We start from the raw sequence: 20,292 nt of genomic DNA, 5'->3' as shown, positions 1-20,292 counted from the left end.
TTTACAAAATTTGATAACAAACAATAATAGGCAACCGATTCTGATTGTGTTTATCTCTTGCTTTGAAAGAGGAATCATAATGGGAATGGGAGTTGGCAATATCTATGTTGGATTAGAAAGAGGAATGTGAATGGTAGTTGGGAAGGAGATTTAACGATTCTTGAGGTGTATTAGAAAGAGGAATGGGAATGGGAGTGGGCAACATTTGTGTTTTATATATACAAATATATTGATTTTTATGATATTTAGTTTTTTTATTTGTTGTTCATAGATTACTCCAGCAAAGGATGGAAAGCATGTGCCTATTGAGCTTATTGATGTAAAGACGAAGGAACCAAAAGATGTCAAAATAAAATTCAACCCAAATGTATAAAAATAAAAATCTACGCTTTTTTAGGGTCACCTATTCACCAGCGGTTGCAGTGGTTCGGTGATAGGTGGCGGTCTACATGTAGAGGGGGTGTGGTAGAGGGTGGGTCGGATTGGGGGGGTATTATTTTCTAGTTTTCTAAATAAGAACAAAAAAAACCTCAAAAATGATCTCCGAGGTATGAAAGACTATTATGCCCTTAATCCTAATTGACTTAACAGCAAAAAAAACTAATAGAGTTAGGTTAAGGAGCATTCATTAAAAGTTTTGAGACCACATGGACATTTTTGGAGGACAAAAAAAGTTAAGAAATGAACTCAATTTTTTTTACCCATATGGATCATTTTTGAAGTTTTTTCTTATATACATGAAGATTTCTTTTCAACCAGGTGAAATCACAGAATATGCAAATCTTTTTTCTCTAAGACAAATCATTTAGCTTAAAAACTCAAAACTTCATTTAATTAAAATTATTTAAAATTATGTGGTTCCTCTCTTTTGAACTAATAGAATCATATAAATAATAGAAACAGATAAACCTAGATATGTCAAGATACAATATTTGAGACTTAATCTTAAAGAACGATATAAGAAAATGAATCATATACTAAAAACCCTAAATTCGATCTGGGTTATCTCTTTACTTTAAACTAAGTAAAAACCATGTCTGCAAAATAACAACCTAAAGGCATAAATTGACAATTTAATTCACCTCACCTTGGAAACTTTTCAATTTTTATGTGGACATCGAAAGTGTTAGTTTAAATTTTCACATTGTCTTATACTTTAGTTTGTATTATTATCATATTTAGGTATTTTTATTCAATGGTACCCTCTAACCCCACTTCTAATTCTACTAACCTATTGTCAATGACGAGACTTGAACCCTCAACTACTTGGAGAAGAACACCTTTCTTACACACCCTGATACCACCAGGCCAATGACCCTTTGGTTATTATCATATTTAGTGGTATTTATGTATATCTATTATATTATGATCTATTCCCTTAACCCCATTATTGTAATCATTATTTTCTTCCCTGAAAATACAATCAAGCCTTTGGCTTATCTTATTCTGTTGATCTTGGGTACCCACTAACACTATACTAGATCATTAGTTATCGCCTTTGTTCAACCAACCTATTACATCCTTATTACCATACAAACCGACTCACTACACATTATGATTCCAGTAATAATCAGTGTTCTTTTTTAATCATACACTACATCCATTACACCCATTAATTACGTTAATCAATACGATTAATTCCCTAAATACCCATATTAAAAACCACCACAACCCCATCTATAACAATCATCGTTTCATGTTCATGATTTTAATATTGATAGATATCTAAACCAAATTTGATATATGCTCAATATTCGTGTTCAGTCAAGGACTCAATCCACTATAAGTCCTATTTTTTCCTCTACTTTCATAGATCAAAGTTATATCGCTGAAATTCTTGATATAGGACATTATTTGGAAGCATTTTGAAGGTTTCATCAATACATATATATGATCTATATCTGATTATATGATATAATAAGCACCTCCAGTCTTATGCAATTATTATGAAGAAATCTAGAGTTGATACAATTTGCTTCACATTCTATGAGTCTTCATGAATTGATATCCATGTCGAATTCCATGCTGAGCTCCAATGAAAAGTATATGGCATGCCCTTTCGATGCAACAAGCACTTGCAACCTTATGTAATTATCTTGAAGAACATAAGAATTGATGCAAAAACTCTTAGAAAGTTCTATGAGCACTCATGATTTGTCATCATATTTAGGTAATAAACGGTTGTTTAATTTATGTTATTGTAGCCATATGAAGACTTGTTCATTACTAAATAACCATAACAAAAATTTTCATTTATATACAAAGCTGATGACGATCGTTTGCATGTAGCAATAAGTAGATATGTCTCCCCGTCTCACTGATACCTACCTAATGTAGTTCATTTTTAATCCATGTATGATCATTGTATAAATTTGTCAATAGTGTGATTCAAATATGATTGTTACGTTCTCTTCTTCTAGATGTATTATACATAATCCAAAGAACAAGTAAATTCTGAAAGAAGGTCATGAAGTTGGGCAAGTGATTAAGATGGTATATATTTGTTTACATAAATCTTCACATCGTATTATTGCATCCACCTCGGGCCTTTCCTCCTTTAATGTGTGGCACACAAATTTAGATCACTTATATGCATCTAAACTAAAGTCCTTAAATACTTTTGTTTAGTGGGATATGTCCAAAATGAATAATATATCTCTTTTAGTCATGTAATAGAAAAAGCTCATGATTTTTGTTCAATGAAATTGAATTTACTTTTTCCTCTACCTCTGATCTAAATTATTTTTGGTGTTTTTGGATTTATACCATGTGTCCACTACAAGAGGTGTTATGATTTTTTTTTCTTTTTTTATTCATGACCATACTTGTTTTACATATATTTATCTCCTAAATCAACCTTTTATAATTTCAAGTATATACATCACATTTTCACATATGATACACACTTAATTTTCAAAATACATATAGGTTTATTAGTATGTCAACTATATGTGATACAATGAGTCCTCTTTCTTCCTTATTCCTAGCATCGATAAGGTATTGTTCCTTAATACTCGTGTGAAATACCCGTTATATGGGTAGTTTTAAATAGTATATTTTAAATGATTTGAAAATCATTTTAAGTATAATTATGTTTGGAAAATGTCACAAAACATCAAATCTTTTAAATAAAAGTTAAATGTAAAAGGTATATGAGGGGTTAACAATACAATAAAAAGGTAAAGGTAAAATGTTAGTTATCATTTCAAATAAAGAAAACAAGTACGCCTTCAACATACCCAACTATAGACCAACTTCAGAAAAGCAAGCAACCAACTAGCCTGAAGTCCTGAATAAGGGCCAGTCACACCAAAAGGGTAAAATATCGATCAATGTAAATGAAATATAAGTAGGCTTGTCAACACTATTTAGAACCCTAGTTTTACATAAGATTCACATCCAATTACAAACATTATGATCTGTCCTTTTTCCTAACTATTTATCACACTCTTATATTGGTCATGTATTCCCCTTCTCAAATGAGCCTAATTATAATGACATAGTGTAAAAAGACCCGTACTTTCTATACATCCATTCTAAGGGAAATATCAGAGTTTTCATACAATCGTGGAATTCTAAACAAATTAAAACTTTTACTTTCCAAAACAAATCACGGGTTTACAATAAAAATCTACATACAATCTAGAACAACAAGGAATTACAATAATAACAACCTACTATCTAAATGTTTCTTTTCCTCCTATCTTTTCTTCTAGTACCATGATTGTTACAAACTGAACCTGTAAAACATAAATCTCTGCAATATAAGACACAATGTGTCAGGTGAGTTATTCTTTTTTTTTAATCTTTTATCTTTATTCTCTATCTCATACTCTCTCATCTAACTCTTTTTCTTAATAGCATACACTACTATTCTTTTTTCTTCTTCCATCTATCTCTTTCTTTGTCATCTACTATGTTTCTCATACTCTTCTCTTAGCCTCACTCTTCTCTTAGCCTTTTATCAGGATCTTCTCACACTCTACCCATAACCAATCTAACTATGTATCTGTCTCTATCTCATATCTTCTCCAAATCTTCTCGACTCTATTTATTTTCTATCTCTTATTATATTCTTTATTCTATCTCTTTTATACTCTTCTCTATATCTTCTCTATGCTCCAACTCTTAGCATGCCTTCAAACATGCTCTACTTACTCTTCATCTCTCTCTTTTCTCAAGTTTAATGTCTTAACATTCTTTTCTCGTCTATACCCAACAGTCACCTCTCGTACTCTAGTCTCATGTATAGTCTAATGGAAAAAACATCCTGCTTCCATTACTGGCTGGACTCATCTGGACTTACTCTTCTATCTTATAATCCCTTGTGGATCCTTACTTTATCTTTTTAATATTGAATCCCTCATGGATTCCTTACACTTACCCCCTCATGGGTTACATCTAAGTTCTTATAAAGAACTCTCTTGTATTGTGTTTCTCAAGGAACCTTTTCTAAATCTTCTCTAACCATAACAATCTAGATTCTGTCAAGAATCATCTATCTATATCCCTAAAGGCATCATCTATCTCTATCCTCGTAAGGATATAATCTTATTCTCGAACGAATCATACTTTTTTCCCAGTAGGAACCTCTACTGTATTCCCAAATGAATCATACTTTGTCTATTTTCTCCAAAGGAACCATACTCTTGTCCCTGGAGGAATCTTCATCCTCTTGTTCCCGTAGGAACGATACTCTTATTCCCGAAGGAATCTCTACTCTTGTCCCCGAAAGAACCATATTATTTTCCTCGAAGGAACCTTCTATCTCTACATCTCTATCTTAGTTATGTAACTCTTCACATAACACTAATCCCATGGACATCTATCTCTTTATCTCATTAAGAGACCATTTATTCTATCTCTTTTAGTGCTTAACTAATTAAGTACTTAATCTCTATCTATGTCTAATAACATATTGACATTCTACACAATACCCTTAATGTCTAGACATACGTACATACTCTTATGATTATATTACATATAATCATCTTGTATCTCTTAGGTATTAGCAAATACACTTCTTATCTAAAAACATATATTCTTTGTATGTATACATGCTCTACTACATGTATCTTAGGTATACTTCTTACATACTCTTAATATGTGTACATGCTCTGATACATGTTCTTACATACATATTATTCATCTATCTTCATCTCATTACTTGGGGACATTCACTTAGTGCCCCAAGCTCCAATATATATATATATATATATATATATATATATATATAACATAAATCTAGAGAGAGTGAGAGAGAGAGAGAGAGAGAGAGAAAGAATGAGAATTACAACTCACCTTATCAGTTAGTGAAGACTAATTGTCCCATATTCCTCTACTCTGTCATTGACGCATCTGGATCCATCTTCTTTGCTCTAAGGCATAATGATATAGATACACAAACATCTTAATACTTGTATTAGCCTATTAAGAGCTTAATGCCTCGTAAGGTCAAAATGACCACTTAGTGGATCAATATTCTATATTTTCATTCTCCGTCTCTTAAGTTCATCCAATTAATGGATTAAGCATCCCATAATAGCTAATTTATCACAATCTACTCTAATCCATCAATTATCATAATCACTAGTTAGGGTTTCAAACCCTAACTATCATTGGATTGATTACACTCATGGAAATCACATACAAGTTTGTTTAACGCATCTAAACATCTTCGATAACTCTAAAAACAATCTTTTTTACTTTAATCTAGCATAATTAGCTCAATTATTCAAAACACCGTTAAAGACCTAAGTAGATTAACAAATGTTAAAATGATTACCTCGTGAGCTTCTCTTCTCGAATCTAAGCCATATGCACCATTGATCACTTCTTGATCCTTCTCCAACCTCAAAATCGATATAAATGCATCTTCTCATGCATTCTTTCTCTTGAGCTTACTCATCTAACATATTCTAAGTGACTTAACTTCTTATTGGCCATTTTCATGAAGTCACAACTTCATAATCTCATCTCCTTCTCATAATTGACCATTTTTCCCTTTTGTCAATATTTAACTAAAATTCAACTTTCTCTAAATTTCAGGTTCTTACACATAGTGTATCCTCAAGTCCATAATTCAAAGTATACGACTAACCTTTGTTTTTTTGTGATTATATACCGATCATGCAAGCTACTATTTTTGGACCAATGGATTTTGTAGCATTAACAATCATGCATATTCTAACACCTAAGGTGTAACGCCTGTGTTTCCGGGCTTGCCATTTTTAGCAATGTAATAGTCTAGGTTAACCTTTCTAACCCGTTTTGAAATAATAAGAGTGTATTATTTGAGTATTATGTGTTTTGTGCTTAATTGCTTAATTATGTGGTTTGATTAATTAAGAATAAAAATAAGCGTCAAAATTTAAGTGTAAAATAAACTTGATATCTTTGGGCAATGTTGTAGTATTTGAAACGAGGTTTCCGAATATATATAGAACGCCCAAATCTGACTTCGTATGAGGAAGTTATGATTTATTGAAGTTTCGACTTAACGGTATGCAGCCTGAAATACTCGATTTGAGATCGAGCGGTTTTTAGCCGAAGCAATCTAAACGAGAATCGAAGATCTCGTTGTTGGTATCGAAGCGATGAAAAGTTAGGCGAGAACGAACGTCAAACGAAGAAGTTATGAATTCATAACGAAGTTTTTCTGTCCCCGCCTATTAAAAATAAATAATAAAAATAAAGGTAAAATTAGCCGACAGAGTCTAAACGAAAGTTGTAGAGCATAGTCTCACCTTCGCGTGGATATAAAGAAAGTCAAAAACAGAGTTCGTATGAAGAAGATATGAATTTCCGAAGTTTATTAAATAATTAATATTTAAATTTAATTATAAAAGTCGGCATTATCCGAAGAGTAGTCACCGATCTGATCCGAGGTACGCCCAGCGTACCCCGATGCATGCACCGCCTCGCACTCAAGTGACTTCGGATGACGAACACCATGACGATTTCGAACCAGTACGCCCCGCATAAGGCAGTACGCCCCGCGTACTCCGAGGCTCCAGCCTCCTATAAATAGGATGCGAGGGCAGCCGACTCTATTGCTCTTTTTCTCTCTTCTCTCTCCTATTTTACCTCGATTTGCGTGCCAGAAGTACCCCGAAGCCCCGGTAATATTCCCGAGTCCCGAAGCAAGTTTCGAAGCCCCGAAGATCCCGAGAAGTGCGATTCCCGAGCCGAAGCTCTGTCCGCGAGAAGTTCGATTTTTGTAGAGATCTTCCAAATCTGCTGAGGATTACTACTTCTGCAAGCCTTAGTGCTGTCCGATCATCTTCTGATCAAGTGAGTGTATACTACCTTTCATAAACACGATAATAATACAAGTATGGTTTGAGTGTATTAAGTATATTGTTGTTTATATGCGTGAGTGTGTGGTTACTTTCTTCTAACGCATAATTATGAAGTATTTTATACGGAATACGTATTATGTGTATAATTTTGTGGTTATGTGTGTGAATGTGTATTCACTTTCTTCTATCTCATAGATATGATTTATTCTCTATGAAATACATGTTATGTGTGTGTGTGCCTCATCTATTATGTGAAATATGTATTGATTAAAGCACGCTATATAGGTTTTTAAACTATGTATAAAAATGTATATTTTTATCTACTAATATGTTGGGTAGAACATGGGTAGATAGTTGGTGTGTAATAAACAGATGAGAGGCCTCGTTGTTGTTTGATTTAGTCATATAGCGGAGTTTAGATGACGACCACGGACTTTTCTAGATAGTCTTGTGGAACACTAGCAGGTTCGCCACCTGTAGGTGTTAATGAACTTGGGTGTTCATTCGCTCCACTCCATCCCCCTCATGGTTGCCTTATTTGACTTATATTGTTGAGGAACCCCCGAAGCATGTGTTGTCGCCCCGATGAAATATTCTTAGACTAGGTCCCTTATGTTAGTTGTTTTAGGGACATAAAGTGAGAATAACGGGAATGGGTAATTGGGTTATTGTTGGTTGGTGGAAATTAAATATAATTATTTATTATGGGTTGAAAACCCTATATGCTCACCAGGCTCCCAAGCCTGACCCACTCAGTTTTATTTGTATTACAGGAAGTGGCGCGAGGGCATAAGATGGATGAACCATCAAGTTGTTTTGTTTACAAGTCTGTATATGTATATATTTGTTGAATGACTTGTAATGTTATCGTTTATGCTTATTGGTCTGTATCGGAACATGACACCCCGAGTTTTGATTATATAATGAAAATACATTTCTTTTATGAAATGCTTTGGTAAACATTGTTTTATCATGTTTTGTTTTGGGGAACAAATTCCGCAACTCTTTCAAATCAAAAGGATTTACTCTGAAATTATTTTAAAGGCATAAATGAAAATCGGTCTTTTCTGGCCGAGATTTTGGGGATGTCACATAAGGTAACATCCTAAAATTTTCTATAATTATAAGAAAAACATATATGGATAATGCTTGAAATTTTATTAAGTAGTATGTTGTTAATTGATAATGTTCATGTTGAATATTGATGCATGCATTACTTGGACTGCATATATGTGTTTATGCAATAATTGGGAAAATCCTAAAATATGTGGCTATTTCTCAAAATATGGGACAAAGAGGATTTATAGATGTTATATGGTTGAAGTAATAATTAATGCATGAAAAATACTTAGAAACACCATATAAATGATACGATAATCTTGGAATGCCTAAGATGTTAAGAATATGAAAGTACATTACCTAAAGATGATATACATATGAAAGTGTACAAGAAATTCTTAGTGTTTAGTATATCAACTACATTAGAGAAATACCCTAATGCATTCAAGAATGAGATATTTGGCTTGTGTAAAGTTGTTTGCACATGTATAGGGAGTTTAGAAACATCAAACATACATTTTCGGTTAAAGGAAAAGAAAGTAGACGTGGGAGTCTAGTTCTAATACATTACTTGGATTGCATTGTGACAACCCGATATTTCAACTCTATGTAATTACCTAAAAAGTCAAGTATTGTTACCACTTTTGATATAATGAAATTTACTTCGAAAATAAAATGTTCAAAAGTCTCTAATTGATTACCTACTATGTTAGATATCATTAAACTGTGATCGTACATAAAAAGAATGTCCAAATCTGACTTCGTATAAGGAAGTTATGATTTTTCCATGTTCGACATAGTGACAGACAGCTAAAAATTCGAAACAGAGATCGAGCGACTTTTGGCCGGAATGACCTAAATGAGAATCGAAGGTCTCGACAATGGTTTTCAACGGTAAAAAGTTTGGCAAAAACAGACATTGGATAATGAAGTTATGGATTTCTAACGAAATTTTCTTATCGTGACCTTTTAAAAATAAATAATAAAAATAATTTCAAAATTTGCCGACGGAGTCTAAACGAAAGTTGTAGAGCGTAGTCTCACCTACGCGTGGATATAAAGAACGTCGAAAACGGAGTTCGTATGAAGAAGATATGAATTTTTGAAGTTTATTAAATAATAAAAATATAAATTTAAATTAAATTTCGGTATTATCCGAAGGAGGAGTCACCGGGCCAATCCGAGTTACGCCCAGCGTACTCGAGGACTAGGCCTCGAATCATCCACGTCGCCCCCTATGCGAGGCTATGCCTCGTCCCATCCGAAGCTCTAAGGCAATCGAGGATGCGGTCACGCATGGCGCACGCGTACGCCCGGCGTAACCGCATACGCCCAGCGTACCGAGGCGGTTCCCAGCCCCTATAAAAGGGATGTGAGGGTTCCAAATAAAAGGCTCAATTCCTCTCATCTTTCTTGCGTTTTTGCCTCGTTTTCCGTGCACGTGATATCCCGAAGCCCCGGTTTCCTTGCTCAAGTCCCAAAGGTCGTTTGTGCTCCCGAGATTCCCGAGAATCCCGAGAAAATCCACTTTCTCTAGTCGAAGTTCTGCTCGGTTTTCATCTCGCCTTCTTCGATCTTTCAAGTGAGTTCATACCCCTATAATCCACACTTTTAACTGTTTTATAAATGCTTTTATATGCTTTTAAAGGGGGGAATACAAGTAAAACACACGATTATTATCGTATGTTATATAAAGTGTCATTATACACTTTTTATCAATTTAATCATATGGAAATCATAACTATTATAGGGAAACTTTCGTATGCAAAATATATCACGATAACATCTTGTCTTTTGAAATGAAAATTGTTTATATATAAATCAAACACTCTGCTTATACTATATGTATATGCATCCATCTTTGGCACTACATAAGTTATACTTTTCATAACAAGTGAGCATTTAACTAGGGTTTACTATACAAACGAGACACACTTTTAGAAAACTATAATAGGTATAGTTTTATGAGAACATCACGAACTTTTACGTACTAGAAACACTATTTCAAAGAGATACATTCATATACAAGAACAAACGAACATTGTCATACGTAAATCTGTTTTATACTAAGTTTTGTGAGACATTAAACTTCACGTACGTTCGAGTACACATTTCAAGTCCTGTATTATATACCAGAATCCCTTGGACAGGGAGCATGGTGTTTGTGTATAGATCTATACGGGATTGACAACCCCGCACCCTGACTGTTAGCTACAATACACCATTTGGGGTGACAAAAGTCAAAACATTTCAACGCCTGAAGAACGTGGTGTATAGGCCGTCCTAGTCAATAGCATGGTTATAAAACTCACATGGAGTATTAAAAACACATTGATTTACGGGGTTTTTCAGACGTCTGGGCGACGTTACACGTACATAAATTAACTACTTTAGGCATGAAAAACATTATTGTGTTACAGTTTTGGAACTTCTAAACTGCCACCCACATACGGAAAAACATCAATTTTCTAGAAACAAACTTTGGTCTTGATAGAAGGCTACATTTATATCAGTAGAAAATATGGGATTTTCTAGGAACAAACAAACAAAAACAAACCATTTCATTTTAAATTCATACCAACATTGTCATTTAATACTTATGAAACTCACCAGCTTAAATGCTGACCTACTCTTTCAAAACTACTTGTATGTCCTAAGGATTCAGTAATTACAGGTAACAAACAGCTTTTGAAGAAGTGACGTTGCAGCCTAGTTAATTTCATATTTTGGCATCATATTGTAATTGGTTTTGAACATGTACCTTTTAACAATGTAAACTTTCAATTATATATATGATGGTTATATTGCTTTCTTTACTATGTATTCAATTGTTACGGTACTACATGAAGTCATCCGCCCCCGAACGTTTCTGCCGTTCCGGTTTGGGGGTGTGACATGCATATATGTGTTTATGCAATAATTGGAAAAAATCTGAAAATATGTGGCTATTTCTAAAAATATGGAACAAAGAGGATTTATAGATGTTATATGGTTAAAGTAATAAATTAATGCATGAAAACTACTTAGAAACACCATATAAATGATATGATAATCTTGGAATGCCTAAGATGTTAAGAATATGAAAATGCATTACCTAAAGATGATATAAATATGAAAGTGTGCAAGAAATTCTTAGTGTTTAGTATATCAACTACAGTAGAGAAGTACCCTAATGCATTCAAGAATGAGATATTTGGCTTGTGTAAAATTGTTTGCACATGTATAGGGAGTTTATAAACATCAAACATACATTTTTGGTTAAGGGAAAAGAAAGTAGATGTGGGATTCTAGTTCTAATACAATTTGTGAGGGCAAGTGGTCCTAATATGTGCCCATGTAAGAAGGAAAAAAAGTTATATGAATACTAGTTTGTACAGTCAAAGTCAACCCAACAACAACTTATGCACGATCCATACATAACTAAATCTAGTTGGGTTTGACCTGTTGACCAAGGTTTGATGTGTTTTTTGTAAGTGGAATAAAGTTCATTTTATTTCCAAAACTTCCAAAAGTCAGTATATGTGAAAGATGAAATTGGTAGTAGATTATAAAAAAAATAGTGTTATAAAAACCTTTAATTGTGATAACAACATGATTTAGACCTTGATTTTGATTATTATTAATATTATTATTATTATTATTATTATTATGGATTAAGTTAAGATCCATTTGAATACGACTGAATGAGGAAAATTATTTATGAAGGGATATAAGTATGGTAAAGATAATTATGAATTGATAATATTTTGTTTCACAATATTTCGTTATAAACATGTTAACGAGTAAGAGGTGCTAACAAAGATTCATGTGTTTGACTCAAAAGTTAAAATTGGTAGAAATTTGAAAATTATGTTTTGGAATGATATGTTTATTAGATGGGATATATGGAAGGTGATGATATTAGAGAATAAAATGTTAGACACTACCTAATAAGTGTCAAAGGAAATGAATTGGTCAAATTGATAATAGAATGTTAGTGTTCGTGTTACCGAACTTTTTTGTGGTTATTAAGCATATGTATTTGATTACTTGGACATGTTTGGACTCTAATAAAATAGAAGATCAAGCTGGATGTTAGTTTAGTCTAACTTCTATATAAAGATTTTCAGTTTTGAGATATATGTCACAAACTCTTATATTTTTTTTATTGCATGATCTTATGTTAGTAAATGATGTTGATATGTATAAATTTCAAAGCATTATATGAAATATTTAGGAGAATGAATAATTGCATACATACACAGAATGTGATTTTGTTACAAAATGTAAAGGAAGCCTAGACCATTTATGTCCCTAATTTGGGCATGAATGCACTATCAGGTCATACCTCCTTTCCTGAAATAGTGGAAGTTGCCATAATGTTCGTTATATTCTTCTTGTGATGGTAAAATGACGATTGGTGGTCGTAAGCAACCAAGAGAATGATGAATAATGGTCATAAACAGCTAGTCGATGATGAGTGGTAACCATAAGTAACCACTGATCAGGTGTTTGAATTCATGCATTGCATCTTATGAATACTAATGTTTGATGTTGTATCATCTACCCATAAAAGCACATTTCAAATAGACGTGAACATCGGCAAATCAATCTGTCACCGACGACCTCCTTTGGACCACAAATTAAAAGCCAACGAACATGGATTCCACACCCTCCCAATGCACTTTACATGCAATAGACTCCATATCAAAACCCCGTTTAGATAGATTAAATCTAGAATGCAATATGTTTTACATAGCTTTAAAAAAAACATTAACCTTTTTTTCGGAACCAACGAAAACCATCTAGTTCCATTATTCTCCTCCAAGATCACCCCACTATCAATATGTTTTCTATTAATACAAATTTTATGAAGTATCCAATGCCCACCACTATTTATCCAGGTTCAGGTTCGTGAAATGGACATAATGCCACATGAGGGGGACCAAAGTCGTGAATTGTACTTACTCGACATTATTGCAAATGATATCATATGATTTTCTGAATTCCCAATGATATGAGATGACATTTTTCACCTAAAATGTTTGATAACACCAATTTGCCAACAAAAATCAATAATTTCATATTAGTAATGCTCTAAATATAGGGGCTGAGTTTACATAGATGTAGGTGGTTCCCATGACTCACCTTGATTTTCAAATCTTATAGTAAGTTATATATGAAAAAAAAAAATTAGGAGCCACTTTGAAATTTTGTAGGACCTACCTTATTATATTGGACCAAAATGGATGATCAATTTGTAGGACATAGTTAATTTATTTATAAGTTTATATATATCTATCCCACATCGACAATTCAGTAAAAGCTAGATGGTTTTTGTTACTTATAAAAAGGAAGGTGATTGGAAGATTTATTTTGGATTTTTTTGAACAAGCTTTCTAGCTCCTACTCCAAGTTATTGAGTAAAAAAGTTAACGATTAAGACTTGGTTTATTTCATGTTTAAATTGGTTTTAGTCATTTGATATTATTTTTGTATGTTAAATTGATTTTTACTGGTTTAACCTTGTTTAAAAAAAAGGTTGGATAAGTTAGACCAAGTTTGAAAGATTTCCGATTTTCTTGGCCAAGTAGGCAAATCTCGCCTCAATAGACGATTAAATCCGAGTAACTTACAGAGAACTCGTTCAAATTATCCGAGTTGTATAAACTACATACGGCCCAACCCACAACTAGTATTTATAACTCTCATTTTTATCGATTTTACTTAAATAGAAAATCATAAGAAACCATATGGTTTTCTATTAGATATCATATATTTTCATACTTTTTTCCTATTATATTCATAATAACATTTAAAATTGTGACACTTATTATATTTAATAAAATTAATAATCATTTAATTACACTTGTTATCATGATATCATCTCAAAACGATTTAAAAAAATGGGTAAGAAAGAAAAATTAAAAGGATATGTAATTTTTCCTTCTATAGACTCGCCAATTTCTAAACGAAATTTCCAAATCAAGGTTGACATATACTTACTCTTTCAACACAAGTGTAAATGAGGTTGAAGCGGGTGTTACAACTTGTTGGTCTTATGCATTTTATCCTTCGTATATAAAGTCAAAAATGTATATATGTTGCAAGTTAACTTGTTTCTATTTATAAAAACAAAAATACACATTTCTCTTAATTTTGACCAATATATTTTTGTTGACTTGTTTACAACCCCTCATATTTTGCATCACGCGTTCTCGCCTCCAATTGGCAAATCCGTTGACGTTTTCAGCTACCCTCATTCCTTTATAAATACCCCTCACCTCCTTCACTATCTTCAGTTCAAAACTTCTTTCATTTCATCTCTTTTGCTTTCAATTTTCATTGGGTTCATCTCATAATCAATCGTTTTCTTAAATAAAATTTGAAATTTCTTGTAAATTACTTCGATTAATCATGAGGGGTTTGCTTTATACATCAAAAGCTTCGTCACCTTCATATTCTTATGCTCAATCTCCGACGAGGTCATCGAAAGCTTCGTCACCTACACATTCATTTGCTCAATCTCCGGCTAGGACTCCAAGGTCTTCTATGAGCACTCCTTCTCATCATCAAACCTTTTCTGCTTCGATCATCGAAGAAGATTTGTTGTATGCCGAACAAATCATCCGGAGATGGGACCTTGATTCTCCGTTTTATACAAAAGTGGATTATCTGTTCACCGGAGACAGACGTGAAGCTCGATTGTTTGTGAAGTCGGTTAAGAATTTGCAGTCGGCGATGCATTCCTTTGTTTCGGAGAGTGCTAGCTCGGAGAAGATCATTCATGCGCAGAAGTTAATGCAGATTGCGATGAAGAGATTGGAGAAGGAATTTTATCAGATTTTATCCGCGAATAGAGATGTTCTTGACTCCGAGTCTGTTTCTAATCATTCCTCAAGAGCTAGATCAAGTGTCTCCGATGACGACGATGCTTCCGAAGAAGATGATCGGATTTCATCGTCTGGAAACACAGTTTCCGACGGAGAAAGAGTTTCCGTTTCAGAAATAGTTATGGCTGATCTTAAATCCGTTGCTGATTGCATGATCTCTTCTGGATATGCAAAAGAGTGTGTGAAGATATACAAAATTATCAGGAAATCCATTGTTGATGAGACACTGTATAATCTCGGAGTTGAGAAATACAGTTTAAATCAAGTTAACAAAATGGAATGGGAAGTAATCGAGCCCAAAATCAAAACCTGGGTACACGCTGAAAAAGTTGCTGTGAAATCTCTCTTCTACGGCGAAAGAATTCTCTGCGACTATGTGTTTTCGTCATCGGAGAAGATCAGAGAATCGTGCTTTTCCGATATCTGCAAGGAAAAAGCAATCCAGCTGTTTGAATTCCCGGAGTTCGTAGCGAAATCGAAGAAATCAATGGAGAGAATGTTCCGAACGCTGGATCTCTACAACGCGATTTCCGAGCAGTGGCCGGACATTGAAATGATCTTCTCGTTCGATTCAATGGTGGTCGTTCGGACACAGGCCGTCACTTCACTCGTGAAACTCGGCGACGCCGTCCGAGCAATGTTAACGGATTTTGAGGCGGCGATCCAGAAAGAAACATCCAAAACTCCGGTCCACGGCGGCGGCATTCATCCTCTAACACGTTACGTAATGAACTACTTAGTTTTCTTAAGCGACTACGCCGTAGCACTCTCTGACATTGTTGCGGACTGGCCACTTCAGATCCAGTCGCCATTGCCGGAATCGTACTTCTCAAGCACCGGTTCGGAAGAATCATCGTCCATCTCCGCCCGCTTCGCATGGTTGGTGCTGGTTTTGCTCTGTAAGATCGACGCCAGCGCTGAGCTCTACCGAGATGTAGCTCAGTCGTACCTTTTTCTAGTCAACAACTTAAACTACATCATTTCAAAGGTTCACAGCTCTAATCTAAAGCTCCTGATCGGAGAAGATTGGTTAGTGAAACACGAACAGAAACTGAAACAATACGCTGCAAATTACGAACGAATGGCATGGAGTAAAGTTATGACATCGTTGCCGGAGAATCCAAACAATTTACCGATTGAAGCAGTGAGGGAGTGTTTCAGACGATTCAATCTAGAATTCAACTACGCATGCCGGAAACAAGCCACCTGGGTCATCCCCGACTCGAAAATGCGAGACGAGATTAAAATCTCGGTGGCGAAAAAGATATCGCCGGTTTACCGGACGTTTTACGACAGATACAGAGATGTTTTCAGAGGTGTTGATTCAGTTGTCAGATATGCACCGGACGATTTGGGTAATCACTTGTCGGACTTGTTCCATAGTACCGGTGGTCCCGGAAGTTCCGGCACCGGAACGCCGTCGCATTCATCTTCGTCTTCTAGCCCTTTGTCGCGACGCCGGTGAGGCTGCCATGGAGAAATATTGTTTTATTGTTTGGGATAAATCATAAATGTAAAAAGACAAATTTGTTTTAAGAAATAGAATTTCTTTTTTTGGATAAATAATTGGTTGTTTTTTTAATGCTAAATATTAAATGATAATTCATTTTCTTTGACTCCTAAAAAATTAAGATACATTATTGTTATGATGTTGAACAATTCATCATTCAGAATATTTAAAAGTTAAGCTAAATAAATACGTTAACTTTTAAATAAATCAATCAAAAAGTTTATATTGATTTTGTTTTTTAATATAAAATTAATTGTCCAAATCGGCGAATATTTTATAAACTGATTAGAAACAAGACCTTTTGCCGTTCAAAAAAAGGAAAAAGAAAAAAGACCTTTTCTTGTTCAATTAAGGAATAAATTTAATATTTCCAAAGCTATTCGATACTATTTATGTTTATCTTTTAAATATTTATGTAGTACATATCACATATGTAACGACCAAAACGTTTTATATTAATTTAAATAATAAAATCATTAAATGCTAAGACGTGATCAACAATACAAATATTTTTCATTCAAAGTTCCGCATATATAAAAACGATTTTGTTGATAAAAACAAAACGACCTTTAAATTTTGGAGAGGTTGAATTATGTTAATTATTACATTTATTTTATAAGAATGAAGTTATTTAATAAACTTAAAAAGTAAAGGATCTAAAATAATGGTATGGCTTCTAACCCAACGTATCCGATGTTGTCCTCCCTCCTTGAGATTAAGGGTTTAAGTCACGTTGTATATATAGGTGGATTTAAAGAGTAGTTTAGAAATAGATTAAATTTGTTGTTTTAAAAATAAATAAATAAATAAAATATGATATCGTAGACGAACTATCAATTTGATATGATAACTAGGCGAATGCCCGTGTGTTGCGCAGAAAGACCTATATAGTTGAAATCTTTACAAATATTTTTTTTTAAATATAACAATAACCTTGTTGTTAAATTTGATATAATAATTTGTATACTAAATTGATATAATATATTAATTATTTTGAGTTATATGATAATATATACATCTGTTATAACTGTATAATCTCAACCATTTGAATGACTTCTACTCGCGAGTTATTTACGAATAAAATTAAATATAATATATGGCTTAATGTTATTTATATTTTTTGTTATTATTAATTAATTTTTTAAAATATATTTTCTTAACGTTTTAATTTATATCATTATAATTATTTAAAACATTAGACATTGTTTTTGATTTGAAATGTAATAATATAATCATTTGTATATAGTTCTTTTTACCTATTGTTATTGTAAGTTTTATTAAGCTACTTCTTTGAGAACTTTTAACGATTATACAAATATCTTTAGAAAATATTTTAGTTAAATTGATATTATGGTTTAGTTTTTGCATTTAGCACTACAATTTATTACTTTTAACTATTCACAAAATATTCATTAGGTTTTTTAAATGGAACTGAAATTTATATTTAAGTTGACACTGTAATATTATATTTAAATTAACAGTTTAAGTATTTTGTCCAAACTGTCCCAAAGTTGTAGCTTTAAATTGATAGTGGTTTACATACAAGAACATATTAAATCTAATAAATTAAATATAATATGTTAAAAGTTAAAGTCATAACTTTATAAGTAGAAGTCAATATATTATTTTAATATTGAAATTTATTTTATTTATAATTACACTTTAGGTTTGATATTTATTTAACCTTATTAACCAAATTATAATTATTAATAGAAAGACACTACAATTTATCACTTTTAAATATTTACAAAATATTATTTGGGTTGTTTAAGTTAAACTAAAATTTATATTTAAATTGCTCCTCTAATGTTATATTTAAGGTTATAATTTAAATATTTCATACAAATTGTTCAAAAGTTGTAGCTTTAAAATGATAATGGTTTACATCCAACAATATATTAAAACTAATAAATTAAGTATAATATGTAAAAAGTTAAAAAAAAACATAACTTTATAAGTAGAAGTAAAGATATTCTTTTAATATTGAAATTTAGTTTATATATGACTACACTTTAGGTTTGATATTTATTTAATCTTATTAACCAACTTATAATCATTATTAGAAAGAAATTGAAAAGTCATGGGAGTTTCAAATGAATGTGGTGAAAGGAAAAATACATGGAAGTTTCAAATGAATGTGGTAAAAGAAAAAAAAATGCTTCTTTTATAATATAGTATGATATTAATGGTAAATTACACAAATGCTTTCAGTGGTTTGAAGTAATTTACATGTTTGATCGTTAACATATTTTTTTAATTTGGACGGTCCCTATTATATAGTTTTGTTGCACGTTTGGTCCACATCTGTCCTAAAAAGACTTATTTACCCATACTGATTTCGTTTGTTTTTTTATATTATTAAATAATTAAAAAATATTAATTAAATATAAAATAAGTATTAGTGAAATATGTTGGTCTGATTGAAAAGCCCACACCACCGGCCCTCCTCCCCTTCTTCCCTCTATAACTTTCATCTCATCTTTATCGGATATAGATCTGAAATGGTTTCCCTAACATCACACATAGTGACCATAAATCGGACACCCAAACATTATTCATTCTCACATTCTGTTTCAAACTCTGACCATCCTTTTCTCATCTTGCATTGGTAACCACATAACACATAAAAACCCATTAGAAAAATCAAACTCTAGCATCGCAACTTTAGCAAAGATCAGCAACTTCTTATGTATAAGTTTATAACCACATCATCGACAATACAAGAACAAAAAAAGATTAAAAACTAAAAATGAAATTCCATTTGCAGCTAATTATTTATAACACTGGCAAAAACTTGAACTAAAATAGCCCTCCCCCACACAATGATGACTACCAGCTCCAACAACTATTTATGTTGAAGCTTTAGTCACACCCAAATCTTCTGTTGACGTCTAATTCTAATTGATTAACAACATCTTCATGTTTGCGGTTTGTTGCAAATCTGACGGACGATTAAAAATCATTGATCAACATCTTAAGTAGCAGGGATGGTGGGTATGATAGTCGTCTTCAACTAAGGGACACGGTGCGTGGGGGTGTTGCATAAATGATCGATTAGGGTTTCTTAGACACATACTCACGACCATAGAGGGAGGTTCTTCAGGTTTTCGATCGTAGAAGAGAAAAGAGAGAAAAAAGATAGAGTCGGGTGTTTGCACAAATGGGAGTTGTCTTCAGGTGAGGGGCGTAGTCACCAGCAACATTGGACCAATGACCATTGATTGTAATGTGACATGAATCTATGATCGTGAATGAGGAAAATGGGGGTAAGGTTTAGTTGGTGGGCACATATAATAATAGTATTAATTTTAACATTACTTTTAATTAAAAAAATAAAAGTAAACATTAAAATAAATTAGTAAGGGCAAATTGGTCATTTTAAGTTTGTCAGGGACAAAATATGCAATAAAAACATAATATAAGGATTATCAGAGTTAAAAAATAGAGTTAGGAACCGAACGTGTAAATCACACCTAAGCACAAGGACCATTCATGTAATTTACCCTAATATTAATGACGTAATAAATCAACAAACTCTCAAAAATATTAG

General features: G+C 32.8%; 1 protein-coding gene across 1 annotated transcript; it reads left to right on the top strand.

Moving 5' to 3' along the window:
* Nucleotides 1–14,592: 14,592 nt before the first annotated feature.
* On the top strand, nt 14,593–16,848 carry LOC111921050 (exocyst complex component EXO70H1). Its single transcript, XM_023916636.3, has one exon. The coding sequence runs from the start codon at nt 14,757–14,759 to the stop codon at nt 16,695–16,697; it is 1,941 nt and encodes a 646-aa protein (XP_023772404.1). The 5' UTR covers nt 14,593–14,756; the 3' UTR covers nt 16,698–16,848.
* The last annotated feature ends 3,444 nt before the right edge of the window (nt 16,849–20,292 follow it).

Source organism: Lactuca sativa, chromosome 5, assembly GCF_002870075.4.
Source record: "Lactuca sativa cultivar Salinas chromosome 5, Lsat_Salinas_v11, whole genome shotgun sequence".
NCBI classification, from domain to species: Eukaryota; Viridiplantae; Streptophyta; class Magnoliopsida; order Asterales; family Asteraceae; genus Lactuca; species Lactuca sativa.
This window is presented reverse-complemented; position numbering and strand designations above follow the sequence as displayed.